This window comes from Gavialis gangeticus, unplaced genomic scaffold (assembly GCF_001723915.1).
Source record: "Gavialis gangeticus isolate Ggan-Ray unplaced genomic scaffold, GavGan_comp1, whole genome shotgun sequence".
NCBI classification, from domain to species: domain Eukaryota; kingdom Metazoa; phylum Chordata; order Crocodylia; family Gavialidae; genus Gavialis; species Gavialis gangeticus.
The window spans coordinates 61,500,430-61,516,377 of record NW_017728994.1 but is presented as its reverse complement, the minus strand read 5'-3'; the positions used below and the strand labels follow the sequence as shown (position 1 = coordinate 61,516,377).

General features: G+C 41.4%; 1 protein-coding gene across 1 annotated transcript in view; it reads left to right on the top strand.

The window, feature by feature from the left end:
• CACUL1 (CDK2 associated cullin domain 1) overlaps positions 1–9,475 on the top strand; it is a 113,219-nt gene extending 103,744 nt beyond the window's left edge. Inside the window, exons 8-9 of the mRNA XM_019502903.1 lie at positions 4,392–4,435; positions 6,399–9,475. Coding sequence (XP_019358448.1) covers positions 4,392–4,435; positions 6,399–6,439 — 85 coding nt within the window. The 3' untranslated portion in view covers positions 6,440–9,475. The remainder of the gene's footprint in view (positions 1–4,391; positions 4,436–6,398) is intronic.
• Positions 9,476–15,948: the final 6,473 nt, after the last annotated feature.

Here is a 15,948-nt window from a genome sequence, read left to right as displayed (position 1 = left end):
ATAAAACAAAAATGGAAGATGATGTTTATATAAACTTGGAAGCTAATTCAAGCCAACATATATTTCTCAGGTTGATACATTTGCAAAGTTCATATGTGGAGCAGAATTACCCAAGTTCAGTTTTTGAGGGAAAAGTCATTTAAGATGCCCCCTGCCCCTAACAGCCTCTCAAATTATGGTCTGTTCTGGATTATGGGGAAGTCTCTTATTTTGGGAGGGAAGGGCTTATATTTGATTTGATAATTGCCCATGTAAAATGAGCATGTAAAGTGAATTGTTACCAGTTGTGCTTATGGAGTTAGCTTTTGCAAAGACAAGTGGAATTGGGCCTTTTCATAAGACCCTCATTAAGTTTGCCCTAGATTTTAGAAAGTAAGATTGAAAAGGGCTTTAAGGGCATTTATCCACAAAATGACTTTAGATATTTAAGTTTTCTTTCTTTTTTTGCCAGTAAAAATATTTGAAATGATACAATTACATCTAATCATTTAAACCTGGAAACCTGATTAAGAATATATAATTGAGAAGTTAAACTCTTTTTCTCCAGAGACAATGCATAAGCAAGCTTTTGCTGAGCTTTCTAGATGCTGGCAATATGCCAGGGGCTAATAAACTAGATTTGAAAGTTATTTTTTCGATGATGGCATAGGTCAGTAATTAATGATTCATAGTTTTATTGGAAAGATTTTAACTCTTCCCCTTCAGGTAATGCTGACAGTGGTTTGAGGGAAGGAAAACGTTTAAAGGCTTGTATATGCAGCTGTGTCAGCATTGTTTCTGGCCTCACCCTGGACCTCCAGAGGATTAGTAAACTCAGAAACGGTGCACCAAATTTAACCAGGCTGCTCATATGTATAAATGCATGTTCCAAGAAAATGAAAGATGTTGGTTTTGTCGGGGTGATTTGATTAGAATTCTAGTCTAGTACAGTGGTGCTCATGGTTTTGGCTCCATGGGCCAGATGGATGGTGTGGATTGGGCCCTGCTCTGTCCTGTGTGGCCCTGTGTGATCTGGTCCCTGAGGCAGGGCCATAGCCATGGGGCTCCCCCACAGATCCATGGACAGCTCTGCAAGCCAGATGACCCAGTGTCAGGGACCAGATCTGGACTGGAGGTTGAGCACCTCTGGTTGAGCATGGAATATGAACCTGGAGCATCTTAATTACTAATCAGGGTTCTGAGATCTTTCAAAGCTCTCTCTTTATCTTGCCCACACCAGTCTTTCTCTTAGGCCTCCATATTATCACAGTCTCCTGCACATTTCTCTCAAAGACTGCTGTTGGGGACCCCTTTCTTGCTTCCTTCCTTTATATTCCTTCGCTGGCTTTCTCTTGCCTTCCTCATCATATTCTAACTGCTTGGCATCACTTTCAGGTCTGCACCCTATTCCACCTTTCCCCATCCCTTATTTCTTCTTCTCATAGCTCTTCCTGAGAATGCTGCTAGCATATTTTTCTTTACCTGAAAAGATCTGTAGTGTTTAGAGTGGATCATACCCTGATCTATAATGAGATGCATGTGGTTGCTAGGACATACTTTCTAGGACATGCATTTTGTTTGCAGGAAGGAGACCTGTTTGTAAAGGACTTCAGAATTACTGGCATAACTTTCCTCAACTATTCTTGGGTTTGCTACAGACTTGTGGCCATGGACAAGTTGCTTATGTGTGTTTTTCACTTGCAAATGTGTTGCATAATGGGACTTGAGCACATTCAATCTAGTAATTTTCTTTTAACTGAAATTTTAATTGATTTAACAAATAATACTTGTGGGGGACAAAAGTGATTCGTTTTGAACAGGGAGCACTCTGATTAGGCTTAGCCTTTGGGTTATGTCATAACTTTTAATCTAAATAATTTTTATTTTGCAAATAATAACATGCAGTAGGGAAGAAATAATTAAAACTAAGGTCTGATGTATATGCTTGGAAAAAAGATGGCTTATATGTATACTGTGTCTGACAGGAAAGTACTAGTCTGTAGCAAGACTCATGCCTCTTTAGTCGACACTGGAATAGATCTATAAATGAACTATAATTTACTTGCATTTTGTATATTTTAAAAAGGGCCAAACAATGGCTTCTGGTTGCTCCATCAATAACTTTAATTCATAAGCAATAAAAAAATTGACTGTAATATGCAACTGACATTAAGTTTAGGTTGTTAATAATAATAACAATAATAATAATAATAATAACAATAATATTTATTATTATTGTTGTTATTATTATTATTATTCTCCTCCTCAATTTCACAATCTGCACATAATCAACCCTTTAAGAGAAGACATCCTTAGCAATATGACTGGAAAGTTTCCTTAAGCCATGTTGTGGCAGACCAGTGGAGGGGGGTACCTTCCAGAGAGGAGGCCTTTATGGACAACATCTTACCACTGTCTTGTCATCACAGACTTGCCAGCAAGCACTCCAGGTTCCTAGTGATCCTTTGAACTATAGTTCAGCAATTCCTGTTCTTTCAGGAAAAAAAACCCAGAAAACTGTCTTAATTTTAATGGTCGGAGGTACAGTTCAGACAGTCTCACTGTTGTTCTTGACAGGGTTTTTTTGTTGTGTTTTTTTTCTTTGCACATGGGAATATCTGTCATCTTCTGTTCAAGTGCACTAGCATTCTTAAAGTCTTAGGCTTCAAGGCTTACACGCTTGAATTTGATTAGGTATTGAAGTTGCAAAAATCCATATTAGCTACTTTATAATTTAATTGTACTCATGACTTGTGTAATGTACATTCAGGCAGATGAGACAGTTATTCTGTTAAATAAATGTTAAGTTTCCTTCGGCGTGTGTGCAATTCAGAAGAATATGTGCATTAGACTGTAGATAATTTCCTACATTTAAAGACTAAGCTTACTAAATGCTGCTTAATATTTTAAATTGAAGATTAGTTCCTTTATAAAATGTAGATTATAATGCTATAAACTTTGCTAACTGCCTCTGAAGTCAAAGTGCCATGCCTATTTCATGAATGAGACTAAGCATCTATATTTAGAATGTGCTTTGATGCAGTTTGTTTTTTTTGAGTAACTTGATTTCTTTTGAGTTATTAAAATGCTTGGATAACATGAGTGATTGGTTGGGTAATTGGTACCATTTCATCTTGGATTAATAATATTTAAATTCATAATTTACATACTGTTATATTTTGTTGTTTATATATGTAATGTTTTACTGATAGAATTTAAATTATTTGTGCTATAATTATTAACATGACATGGGCAAAAGATATTGAAATAAGCTCTGTGGGTTTGCTATGTAAACTTTTGCAATTGTTTCTGAAACGTAGTTCAAAATGTAGCTCTTATTTTGTTTAGTACTACAATAAGAAAGCAAGTCAGGAAGGTCCTAAATAACTAGTGGGAGGGACTCATGGTTCCATGGAAGTTAAAGCAAAAACTTATAGGTGAGGGTCCTACAAAATGTATTAACTTTTTCTATGCTTCTCTGGAAGGAAGTGTGTGGTTTAGGACCACATCTTGCTCAATTTTCTAAGTGTGCCAAACTGTTGGCATCTCCACTAATGTACATCCCACACCATTGTTTATCATTAGGAGACTGCTTCAAGATCTTAAGCACTAATAAAATGAGAAAATAGATAGATTTCCTTGTCTATGTGGACTACCATGACACAAATGAAATGGGATGCAATCCTGAACCTTTTGAAATGAGTGGGAGTTTTGGTAAAACTTCTATTTAAAGAGGTGATATTCTCAAGTTGTACCTAATAATAAAGCCAGCGCCAAACTTCTGCAATTCTTGGTCTGGTAACTTTTAGGTAGTTTTGTAAAAACTGATTTGAAGTGTTCAGATTTAAATAAAACTGTATCAAACATGATGAAAATATAGATGAGAAATTTCTTTTAACAGCAGATGTTTTATTATTTTGACAATTCAGCCACTTGAAAATCAAGCTTAAGAATAAGGATAAAGTAAATAAACTGCATAATAGTTGAATCATTCTTTATAATAACAGGCATGTTGAATCATTCTTTATAATAACAGGCATCTTTACATGTGCTCTGGGGTGGGGGGGGCTTTAATGAGAGCGGTTCTTGGGAGCTGCTCTAATTAAAGTGCCTGCAGTGTCTCATGTATTCACTGTCCCTTGTTTCAAAATGGTGGCGGGGACACTAGCTAAAGCTTGTTTGACCAATTAGCGTGTGTCAGAGCAGGCATCAGGCATGTGTAGGTGCCCATAGATTCTGGTATGGATTATTTCCTCGTTCACATTTCCGATTTGTTATCATTAAAATATTTGCATATGGTTTTAAAAGTTTCCATAGAATTTGATGACCCCCATGCTAACGTTGTGCTTCAAGGATATATATCTTTTCCTTCTGATTTGGTGACGATTCTTTTTTCCTCCCTTTTTCCTCAGAGGTGACCAGTCCCGAAAGCGAGCTGGAGAGGAGTTAACTTATAGTAAGTAATTCTGTGACTGATCACTGTTTATAACATTTTGTCAGAATGTAAAGGCCTTTGAGCTGCGTCAATGCTGGCCCAGCTTGGATTTTGGATGCTTCAAACCAGTGAACTGAGAGAGAATATCACTTTCTAATCGTGTAGCTCTTTTATGGGCAGGGGATTGATTCCTTAAATACAGAGAACACGATAGCTGGTCACAGTATCAAAGATGATACACAGTGTACGGCTATCTTCCACATCATGACTGGTAATGTAATCCTTGGTTTTGCCTGCAGAAAACTGCTGTTCAGCGTAGAGCATGTAGTAGGAGGCCACTGTCAGTCCTCTAGATCATGGTGTATGCATAAGAGGTTTAATCAAGGGCCTGGTGAATCCGCTTATACAGAGTCTTGTGGCCATCACACCAAGACCTTGGACATGTACACCTAGGCAAGGGTATGGATGAGTGGTGGATGCTCAAGACCTACCATCCCTCTTTTAGTCTGCTGAGACAGAATCCAAAGGCCAGACTGAGTTCAGACACTCAGTGCCTCGATGGTTGTAGCTTCTGCCAGAGCAACAGATGAGAACTGCTGTTGACTGCCTAATGCAACAGCAAGGGTGTGTTTGTTAGGGTAATGTCCCTTAGCTTTTCTCCAGTCAAGGAGTACCCACAAGGCAGTGTGGAGTAGGGTTTTGAGGGGCCCTATACTCACCTCACTGTGGAAGTGGCAACATTGTGGGATTTTATAGGAGCTACCCCGCCACGAGTTGCCCCACTGTGTTGCTACCAGATCCTTCTGTTGGATGCAGTTCACGGTCATGCCCAGGACCAGTAGAGCATGACCAGCTTGACTAAAGGCTCCAAAGTTGTGTCTAAGATAAAAGGTCTCCATGCTATTCAGATGGGAATAAACATAACTCTGGAGACACCTGGTTACCAATCTTTTTTTGTACTGAATAGAGCTCTAGTACAGAAGAAAATCAAGCCTTTTTTAAATTTGTATCTCCTGTTAGTAAATCCCTTGAGGCTTTTGGTTATTGTTAGCACAGGGACAGGCAAAATACGTCCTGCAGCCTGGCTCTAGTCTACCAGGCAAATTTATCCAGCCCACGAGAGCCCACCAATTAATTGTACACCCCCTAATCCGTGTGCTTCCCTCCCACCTTCGTGTGTGGGAGGCCTCCAGCCTGGCCAGCACACAGCTTCTGGGTGAGGCGGCTGCTGCCACTTGCAGCTGCTGGGGGACCTGCTTGGCTTTCCTGGCCTCCAGCGGCTCCTCCTCCTGTCCCTGCAGCAGTGCTCGCTCCGGGCAGCAGGTAGGGAAGTAGTAGTGGGGGAGGGCAGAGAGCTGCTGCTGGGCAGGAGCATGGGGCTGGGGCTGGTGGGAGTGCAGAGCCCAGGGCCTGGGGCTTGCACCCAGGGTGGCGGTGGAAGTACGGAGCAAGGGTGGACAGGGTATGTGTTTGGGGGGAAGGGGGACCTCCTCTTGTGCACGCTTCTCCTCCCACACACTCCCCTTTACCCTCCGTCGGTCCCCCCACATAACCTTTGCTGCCTGCAGAAGGGGGGTCCCCACACTAGGGATGGGGGAAAAGCCCCTTCTGCAGCTTTTGCTGTACCCCACTGCAAGCCTAGCAGATTCCCCCCCCAACTCCTCCTCTCTGTCCAGCCTGCTCTGATGCATCCTCCTGCAGGCTGCTGGGGGTACACGCCTGTGCGTAGGAGAGCGAAGGGCGGGGAGTGGAAGAGGGTGCTGGGGGGAAGAGGAGCTGCCAGCCCCACCATGCCAGGCGCAGCCACAGAAGGGAGTGCTGCCTGAAATGACTCTTTTTATAAGTTGCCATCTCCACTTCTGTGTACATAGTTTTTACAGGTAACACATTGCTTTAAGGTCTGTCAGGAAAAGTCAGTGCTGTAAGAGTGGAAGTAAAATTAAAACGCGTTTTCTTTGACCTATTTTTCTTCTGTCTATTTCAGATGGCTCATCAGCATGTGCAAGCTCCAGAGGATACAGATAGTGAATGTACTGGATGAGCCTTTATTCCTAGCCAGAACAGACACTGGAGGAGCACACGTGGTACCCAGAGCCTCTGCTGGCAACTGCGGATACTCAGGAGCTCTGTCATAAACTATGCCTGGAAGAGGAGTTGGGACTTTCTTCTTTATGTAATAAAATGTCAGTTGCTGCTACACTTGGGATGACTTCAAAAGATGTTACTCTTTGGTCTAGTCTCTCAAAGTTCTTACTCTGCGATTCTTTGAGGAACGCGCCTTGAGAAATGATCCTTTCTAAGTGGAAATTGGCAGCCAAAATCAGCAGCTTCCTCCGAAAAGGTTAGAACGGAAGGATCTTTTGCACTCTTTTCTTATTATGGACATTCTTTAAACTAGTCTGACATGTCAGTGTATTAGTTTTAAAACTTCAAGGTAAGAATAAAGATTCATTACTTTTCAGTATTTGTTTTTGAGTACAAAATGGCGTCGCCTTTAAGAGTTGGTCCTATTCAGATGTAACTTCTGACGACGTTTTGAATTCCAGATTTGTATCCTTTTTTAAAAAAATGTCTCCTGCTCCCACATTTTAGGAGACCTGTTTCCCTGTGTGTGTTGTGCTCTGTGCCTTCAGCTTGTGCACTTTGCAACTTAACAGACCATATTTTGTGATTGCAAAATGTGTTCTCGAGGAAAAAACTTGTGACATCTGTTCACAACATGCTGCAAAGTCACGAGTTTCTTTTGTATAGCTAGGATATAAATTTAAGAAGGAAAGGAGGAGGTTATTCTAAGTGTTGCTACAAATAATGATATCTTCTGTCCCTTTTTGTCTTGTATATTGGTGTTAATGTTGGGACCAACTCTTGAAAACCCACTTTTCTCCCCTTAACCTTTCCTTGACTCCACTGGCTTCCACACTATTTGCAATAGATTCCTGTGAGTACTCCAAAACGAATGCAATGTTGAGATGTTTTATGTTAAGTGTCATTTAGCTGCCACTGCTAAGTCTTCTATTTATTTTTTTTAGAATGGATTATGGGCAAGATTCTCCAGTCTGTTATTCCTGCTATGTGCTTTTATTTCAGCACTGAGCAGATTTAAATTGGTCTTAATCAGTCAGTGGGTGTTCATAAGACTGTTAGCCGCAGCAGCATATGCATGATGGGGGCTGGAGTGACCTCAGTCCTTGCTCCTAATCAGGCAGAGTAAGATGCATATCAGCCTTCAGGATCAGGGATAACTCTCTCGTGTGTGTGCACGCACACAGACCCCTTCCAGATTTGTTGAGCTCAGCTGGACTGGTCCGCTAGATCTGTACCTGTAGTATGGATCCTAATAATTGAGGTGAGTTTCTGTTTGCAGTGTAGGCTATCTTACTCATTTTTTTTTTTTTAATTTGAAAGAAAGGTGCTTGAAAGACCAATTTAGCTACAGATTTCTTGTTATCATGTTGGTTATATCAAGTCTTTCTCTGCTGAAGCAAAAGAAGATTTGCAGTTCTGTCACATACCACTCTCTCACCTTCAGAGACTTCTCCAAGCTTGCATGAGTTCTCTACAGATTGCAGTAGAAAAAAAAATAGACATGCGGCAGGGACAACACGTTCTTTTCCTTTCTACTTTGCTCTGTAGACAGATTTATATCTAAATGAGTCCAGATCTACCATATAGGGGATACCTTTAGTGACAAAGAAGGGAAAACTGAAAGGACACTGTCAAGATTGGCAGTCTCAAGATTGGCAGACCAGAGTCTGACCTATCTATATATTTCTTTGCATGTTTGCAAAGTCTGTTTAATTCTTGGGAGTTTTTTAAATTAAAAATAAATTTTTTAGTGTTATGGGGTTTTGAGTCCCGTCCTGTCCTGTCTCCTTCCCCACATGCCTTTTTTTTTGGAATAATGCCAGCAACCTAGCCTTCATGAGCAATTTGGCAAAGGCAAACCCCTCAGGGTGAGATATTCAGAGTTTGCCATAACACCGCTCCCTCAGAAGTTAACAGTACTATTGTCAGCTGTGATTTAAAAGCAGAAGTAAGCCAATATTAAGAGCTTTTTGAAAATCCTACCCGAGTATACACAATGGAGGAAGCAAGGAGCAGTAATAAGGAACGTACAATTGATTCTGACTTTGCCGGCGTCTACGTTTGATCAAGAATGGAGTTTTTAAAAAAATCAGATTTCAAAATGAAACCTTTGACAGTGTCCTCATGTTTACAATTATAGTGTGTGTTGTTATGGCAAATATTCTTGAGCTAAAAATATATACATTAACTGGTTAAAGTTTACTACAGCATTACCATTCTACTTTATATAATACAGTATACAAGCTCTCAGCTCTATCAAGCAGTCATGATTTGTTTCTGTATTTTGAAAAGATTTTTACTCATCTAGGGTTTGTAAATAACTTGTAGGACATATTATGCCTCCTGTTTTGAGACAATGGTTTTAACTTACTCATTTTCTGTTGTGTTATGCTTACAAACAATAATCCCTTTTAGAACAGCAATTCCTTAAGGTTAAAACAAATCCTCCTAATGTGGACAATGTATGCACACTAACAGTACTTGAAAGCTTTTTGCCCCTATGTAGCATTCTCATTTGGTCAACAAAACATGAGAAATCTCCTTGTAAAGCTTTGTATTATGTTGTAAATTGGCATTAAAATTTCTGTATGTTTTGGCATTATGAACTTAATGCTGAAATAATGTTCATCTTGTCTTGAAGTTTTATCATTGTGAACCAAGCATGGAATAGGATATGACATTATATACTAAATTATTTTGTCTCTCTTTGTAAATTTATATTTTACTTACAGTAAAACGAACTTGGTCAATTTGAGTATTGGTACTGTAAAGCCACAACTACAAGGCAGCATGGTCCTAGCTATGGTAGTTGCTCTAACCAAATAATAATCCATTGTGATAAATTTACATTTGTTGCATCTGTTGCTTACTCTGTTCAGACTAAGCAGTAAAGTTGGTTATACTTTGGGTGTTCTCTTCTCTTCTATGTTGCATTGGTTCTTTAGGAAAATGGTTTATTAAAATATTTTTAGATGAGTTTCACTTATTTTTTTCTTTTAAGCTAAAAATTTAAGCTTCTAAAAGTTAAATTTAGCTAAGAGTTAAATTGGTAGAAAGTTCTTCACACATTATTAAGGCAGTTCTTGGCATCAAATAGTATATGGGGTCGTAAGTGGATCCCATTTTGTGGAATAATGTTGAATGTACTCAGCTTTGTAGACTTTGGGTTTGGGTCATTATTTTGTGGCTGGCTGGGAAACATAATGCACATGAGTGCTCAGCTGATTTTTTTCCAAGCAGATCCAGTTGGCCAGGTTCACTGGAGTTACCCAGGGCTGAATTTGGCCTAATACTTCGTTTTTGCAAACATCAGATAAAACATCAAATAAAATGCCTGGTTTTGCAGGATGCTGTGTGTGCCTCTTAAAATCTGAGGCACGGTTCTTCATCATCTTTCACCTTTTACAGGGATCATTGAGTCCACAAAAATTAAGTTCTGAATAACCGAAAAATGTTTTGTCCTATATATATAATGTGGAATTTTCCATGAAGGGAATGGATATTTAGAGAACCATGTAAAATAATCTTTAAAGATTGGTGACCACAGCCTCTTGCTGGACTTGTTTTTGTTTGTGCTTGGCATAGGCTTCAGTCATATGCCTTTCCGCCACCTTTTCATGACACAAACACCTAAGCCTTGGTGGCAGCTATTCAGTTTTCAGTATAAGTTTTTATAATGGCTTCAGGGATATTCTCACTTGTGGACTCTAATAGTAGCAGCAGCACCTGCCACCAAAGGCTGCTTGGGGACGTCTTGGAGCACAGCACTTTCCACACCAATATTCTCCTGGCACTTTCCTTCTAGCAGCAGTGTAAGAGTGGCAGCACCTACTTAGGTTTCCATTTATGGAGGCAAGTCTCTGTTGGTCTCTTGCACAAGTTTTAAGGTTGTTTTTTATTTCAAGAATAGTGCAGAAACAACCTTATGGAGGTCCAGCCCATATTGTTCTTTATTTTGTAGTCATGGCTGTGCTGTTGTATCACAGTAGATCTATCTACTTCAGGCTTGCCATGTGAAACTCTTCATCACACCTCAAAACCCTTGAGCACATTGCACTAATTTCCTTCTCCCTTTTGGAGAAGAGCCTGCAAGATTCAGTTCTTCCATTTCATGTGCCCTTCTGTAGATTGGAGGGAGTAGGTAGCAAGCTGTGGGACATCACCACAGGACCCTAGGGTGCAGTGGCGTGGATTCTCAGAAGCAGACCATAGAGCAGGAAGCCAAGTATCATGCCACACAGGTGGCTAAATAAAAGATGCTCCTAGGTGACTTTTCTAAGGACTTGTTTGTGGATGGGCCCGGTCAGGAAGTGGTGGACAAGCAGGTAGCAGATCTCAAGCATGGTAAGTACTGTCTTGCCATCTCTGTTACCATAGGTGAAAAGTTTAGCATAACAAAGAACTTCCAGGATACATGCCAATAACATTCCTGTTTATGGAGGATGCTGCCTTGGCTTGATTTTGGCTGAGGGTGATAGCTTCACAATTTTCCTTGGCAAGCTTTGCCTCTATCTCCCACCACAAGTCATCCAAGTTGGTGATGCATACATCTTTAATTCCTATAAAGATTTCTGCAGTTATCCTAAAAAGACTGGTGACTAAGCATAAATGCATATTGTGGCAAATACTGCTCTCGTAACCATTTGGACATAGCTAGCTTTAATGTCCTGTCCCAGACATTCTGGATTATTTGCACTTCTGTTCCAAATGATTGTTTATTACTTCCATAGTTTATAGAGTACCAGCAATAACCTTGCTGACCTGATGAATTAGACACTGCCTGTGCCCCAAAATGTTTAAGATCTATAGTCCACATTTAAACTATGCTAAAATGCAGCAGCCTTCAAGTGAAGAAGGCTAACCAGATGCTTTATGTCAGTTCTGTAGGGAAAGTCTTAGCTTCTATTGCAGGAAGAACATGTGGGATTCAACACTGAGGCAGACCAGGCAAGCTTATGTGATCATGGTCTCCTCTGAAAACTCCCTGTAAAGTCTGGTCATGGTGTGAGGTTCCCTGCCTACCAGGAAAGAGGAGAATTCAAAGCTCTCTCTACCTTGTCTGGATTTGAATGTGTGATTTAAGGGACTTCAGGAATTTCAGAACTGATGTGCAGACCCTTACAGCCTCCCTTCTGGCCCTTTTTCCATCCAACTCACCACCCTCTAGTTCTGCTGGCGGATCCCCCTTCTCCCTGGTTCTGAGCTCTAGCAGGAGCATAGAATGAGAAATACTGATTCCTGTAACAATGGATAAAATGGATTTAAGGGTGGCAATTACTTTGTCTGTAATGCTGCCTTCTACTTGTCATTTGTAAGCAGAAAATAGGTAATTGATGTGAGAGGACCTGTACGTGGGGAATTTCCCAGAACTTCCTCGGCTCTGTTAAGACAGATGGGAACTGCTAGCATTATGCTTTGTCTATGCCATCTATCAATGGGATAGCAATATATTGCTCCTATAAAGTCAATAGCAACAATTCATTCACTTGAACAGTGTGGAATTGGGTTCCTGGGTGTAGACTCATGTGGCCTGAAGCATGAGTTCCTGTGGATTGCTGGCCAAGGGGAACAGTTGTAGGCCTTCCTGCACCCTCCTCACCAGAGGGAGCTGGAGGTAGGACTTGCAGGGAAGGACTTGCCTGTCTATGCAGCAGGAGAAGATGATGCTTTCTAGTTCCTTCTCCAACATTAACTTCATGTTTAATCCCCACTAAACTGCTGCTTTCCAGCTGCTTGTGAAATCCAAATCCTTTAGAATCTAGTCAGTTATCCAATTATCTCTGCCTTTGTGCACCTGGAGATATTGTACCCTTCAATTCTTCAAAACATGTACCTTGTTTTGTATACCGGGGTTCATGACTGTCCACATTTCCGGTTACATGCCTTTAATTGCAGAGGGTTGATACTAAGGGGAAAAATTGCCTTTAATGATGGCCACTCTTCAATGTATTGGAATCTGAGTCAGGTACGATTTCACCCACATTGGTGATCCATTTCCATTCAAGGGATGTATTAATGGTCTAGTGCTTCATCTCCTTATAATGCAAATAAACATATTATGGTATTTGTTTCGAGAATTACAACTGTTGTGAGAGCCTTTTAGCCAGTGGAACAGCAACCAGAAAGCACATAGTATGCTAATTGATAGCTGCTGTGACTTGCTGGGAATCCCAGATATGGTACTGAAGATGATTTGTAAAGGGGACCTGTCACTGTGAGCATCAGGCTTCTGTGGTCAGTACCTCTTCATCATGCTCAATTTCAACTTCTAGTAATATTATTTATCTAAATTTTTGTTTAATTATAACTGATTGAAATGTGGAATCTGCTTTCTGGGGGAAATTCTAGTATTTTGAAAATCATCGTTCCTCCTAAATTGGAATGAAAACTCAAATGATTTTTTGGAAAATGATATAAAAGGTTTTGGAAAGGGCTACAGCGGGTTAAAATGCTCTGCTTTCGTTGATAAAGTTCTGCTTTGTTTCAGCCTTGATTTGTATGTTATGAACTGTAACACTGTTATGCTGGTGAGTGGTAATCATATAATTTCATTAAATCTGATGGGCTGGATCACTGCCTTTTATTCAGGCAGAATGATGGAACCAGTTGCATGCTCCTTTCTTTAATTATAGCTGGAACAATGAAAAACCACCATCCAAAGTGTACCACATGCATGCTTGAGGTTTGGCTGGGCCATGTGTTCTGGGAAGTTTCTCAAGGGGTTTCTCAACAAATGCAGGGTTGAGGGATGCATTTCATTACTGCTGTGTGAGAGAATATGGACCTGAGAGAGAGCCTAGAGATTGTGGGCTGACTGAAAAGCTTGGAGGTGTGAGCAGAGAAACTCTCTCCTGCTGTTTAATGCCTGCTGTGTTCATGGAAACACAGTTTTGGTAAATAACCAAACATGTCTTGATCATGAAGGAAGGAACCTGCAAGACCTCAACCTGTTCACCCCTCAGGTCAAAAGTAACAATAGAAAAAATTAAATGAAGCAAGAGCCTCATCCAAATGAGGTACTTTGCCTTTTTCATTTCTAAGTACTTGGATGAATTCATTATCTTCCTACTAATAATTTGCTTTCATTGATGTAGCATTGTCTAGCACAGGGGTGGGCAAAATATGGCCTGCAGGCCAGATCTAGCCCTCCAGGCTATTCTATCTGGCCTTCAGGTTCTCTAAAAAATTTAGAGAATGCATATTTATCTGCTCTTGGCTGCCTGTTGAAGATGACAGGAACTGGGGTTAGTAGGACCCAGGAGAAGCCAGCACGACTCACTGGCAAGGCCAGCCCAGCCCTGCTTGACCTCCAGCCTCTCCCTACTGTCCCTCAACCAGAAGTCTCTGCCTGCCACAACTTTTAGGCTACTCCAGCACTACATGGCCCCTGGCCGCATCCCCAGACAGCGGGAGCACAGGGCCCATGCCGGTATCCCAGGGCCAGGAGCAGGAGGAGTGTGTGTGTACTCATAGGGCAAGTCCCACACACACACCTCGCCATACACATGCACCCACACCCCACGTATCCCCATGCCCCCCATCCCCCACAATATACAAGAGTAAGACTTCATGTTAAGCTATTGTGCATTCACTTCTATATACACTATGTAAACTCATGCAAATCAGGTCAAAAATATTTTTTGAAATGAAATTAATGAATGTTGTAGGTGTTTGATTTTTTAGAATATAATTTGATATTTTTCTGTTCCTCAGATGGCAAAACCCCTTGCTGAAAGGAGTATTTCTGGGGGCAAGGGGAGGGACTTCTGGTGGGAAAGGTTGGGGTTAGGGGGCAGGACTTCCAGTTCACAAGATGGCAACCAGCGGGGCAGGGCAACTGTCAAGGGGTGGAGCTACCTATGCAGCCCTTGACTGCTTGGCAAAACTCAGTAAGTGGTCCTCTGCCTGAAATAATTGCCTGCCCCTAGTCTAGCAGAAGATATGCCAGTGCTTAGCGACACACAAGTGCATAAGGGCAGGAGCCATCTCCTGAAGAGCTTCCAGTGTAAAATAGACAGACAGATGTGTAGAGGAGCACAGAGATGTGAACTAGTTTGCTCGAGATCCCCCACCATGAGGTTGATGCCCATGACCGTTCCCAGTGCACTTAGCCTTGAGTCTTCCTGTGTAAGTGAACTTCCAACAGGAGAGCTGTTTTTTTTTTTACATTCGGGCCAGACTCCTTTGCTTAAGGAGGGCTCACTTGGCCTTTCAGGAACAAGTTGGGTAAGCCCATCTTTGGTTTCCAAAGGACCTAACTGATTTCCCAAAAGAAAAGCAAATGCTGCACAATAAAATATATAAAGCAAAGAGAAGAGAGAGGGGGCATACGTGTGATGAATAAGATCTCCTTGGCAAGAAGAGAGATGAAAATATTGTTACTTATGTGATGAATTCCTGTTTGATGAAGAAGTGCAATTAAAATGATGCTTAATTGTTTTCCTTTATTCTCCTTTAAACAGAAAATAAATCCTTGGCAGCTGAACAGTGACTTGCTGGTCTTGTTGTGAGAAAACTGGGTTATGAGCGTGCTTTTTTTAGTTCTGCTTGTGATGTTGTCAATTTGACCACTCATCTTTTTAAAATCATAATTAAAAACCCAAACAAAATGGAACAGACTAATGAAGCATAAAAGTAGAATTGGAGTGGCTGTAATTGAGCTTTTACATCTGCAGCCATTACTGTAGAATTCCCTTCTTCAGATCAAATAATGATTATGATGCATTAACATTTCTCTTTATGGTTGCTTAAGGTTGACTCCTTTTCTTAACATGTAATCCTAATCCAGGGGTGGGCAATTACTTTGGGTGGAGGGCTGCTTACTGAGTTTTGGCAAGCTGTTGATGGCTGCATGGGTAGCCCCACCCCTTGACAGGTGTCTCATCCCCTGGTTGCGATCTTGGGACTGGAATTCCTGCCCCCTAACCCCCCTGACCTTTGCCACCTGAAGTCCCTCACCCTATGATCTCTCTCTTATATTGCACAGACAGACAGACCCCCCCCCCCCAATCCTGGCCCGGGGTACTGGTGCAGTCCCACAGTCCAGCGATGCATTTGTGGGGGATGTGGTGCTGGAAGGGTGAGCGGGCAGGAAACCAGTGAAAGTTGCAGCAAGCAGAGGCTTCTGCATGGGAGGGGCTTCTGATGGTGGGGCAGGGCCAAGCCAGCCTTGTTCCTGGGTACTGCTGGCTTCCCCTAGTTCCTGTCATCTTTGACAGACAGCCAGGAGCAAATAAATAAAAATTTTCTAAATTTTTTAGGGGCTCCGTGTGTCGGATGGAATGGCATGGTGGGCTGGATCTGGCTTGCGTGCAGTATTTTGCCCCTGTTCTAGCCAGTGACTGAATTCTAGGCAGGGCAGGGTGGCACCTTAAAAAAAACTAACTCTTTAGTACTCTATTGTGGTTATAGCAACCTCGTAACTTTAGACTAATGTGGCTAACTACCTC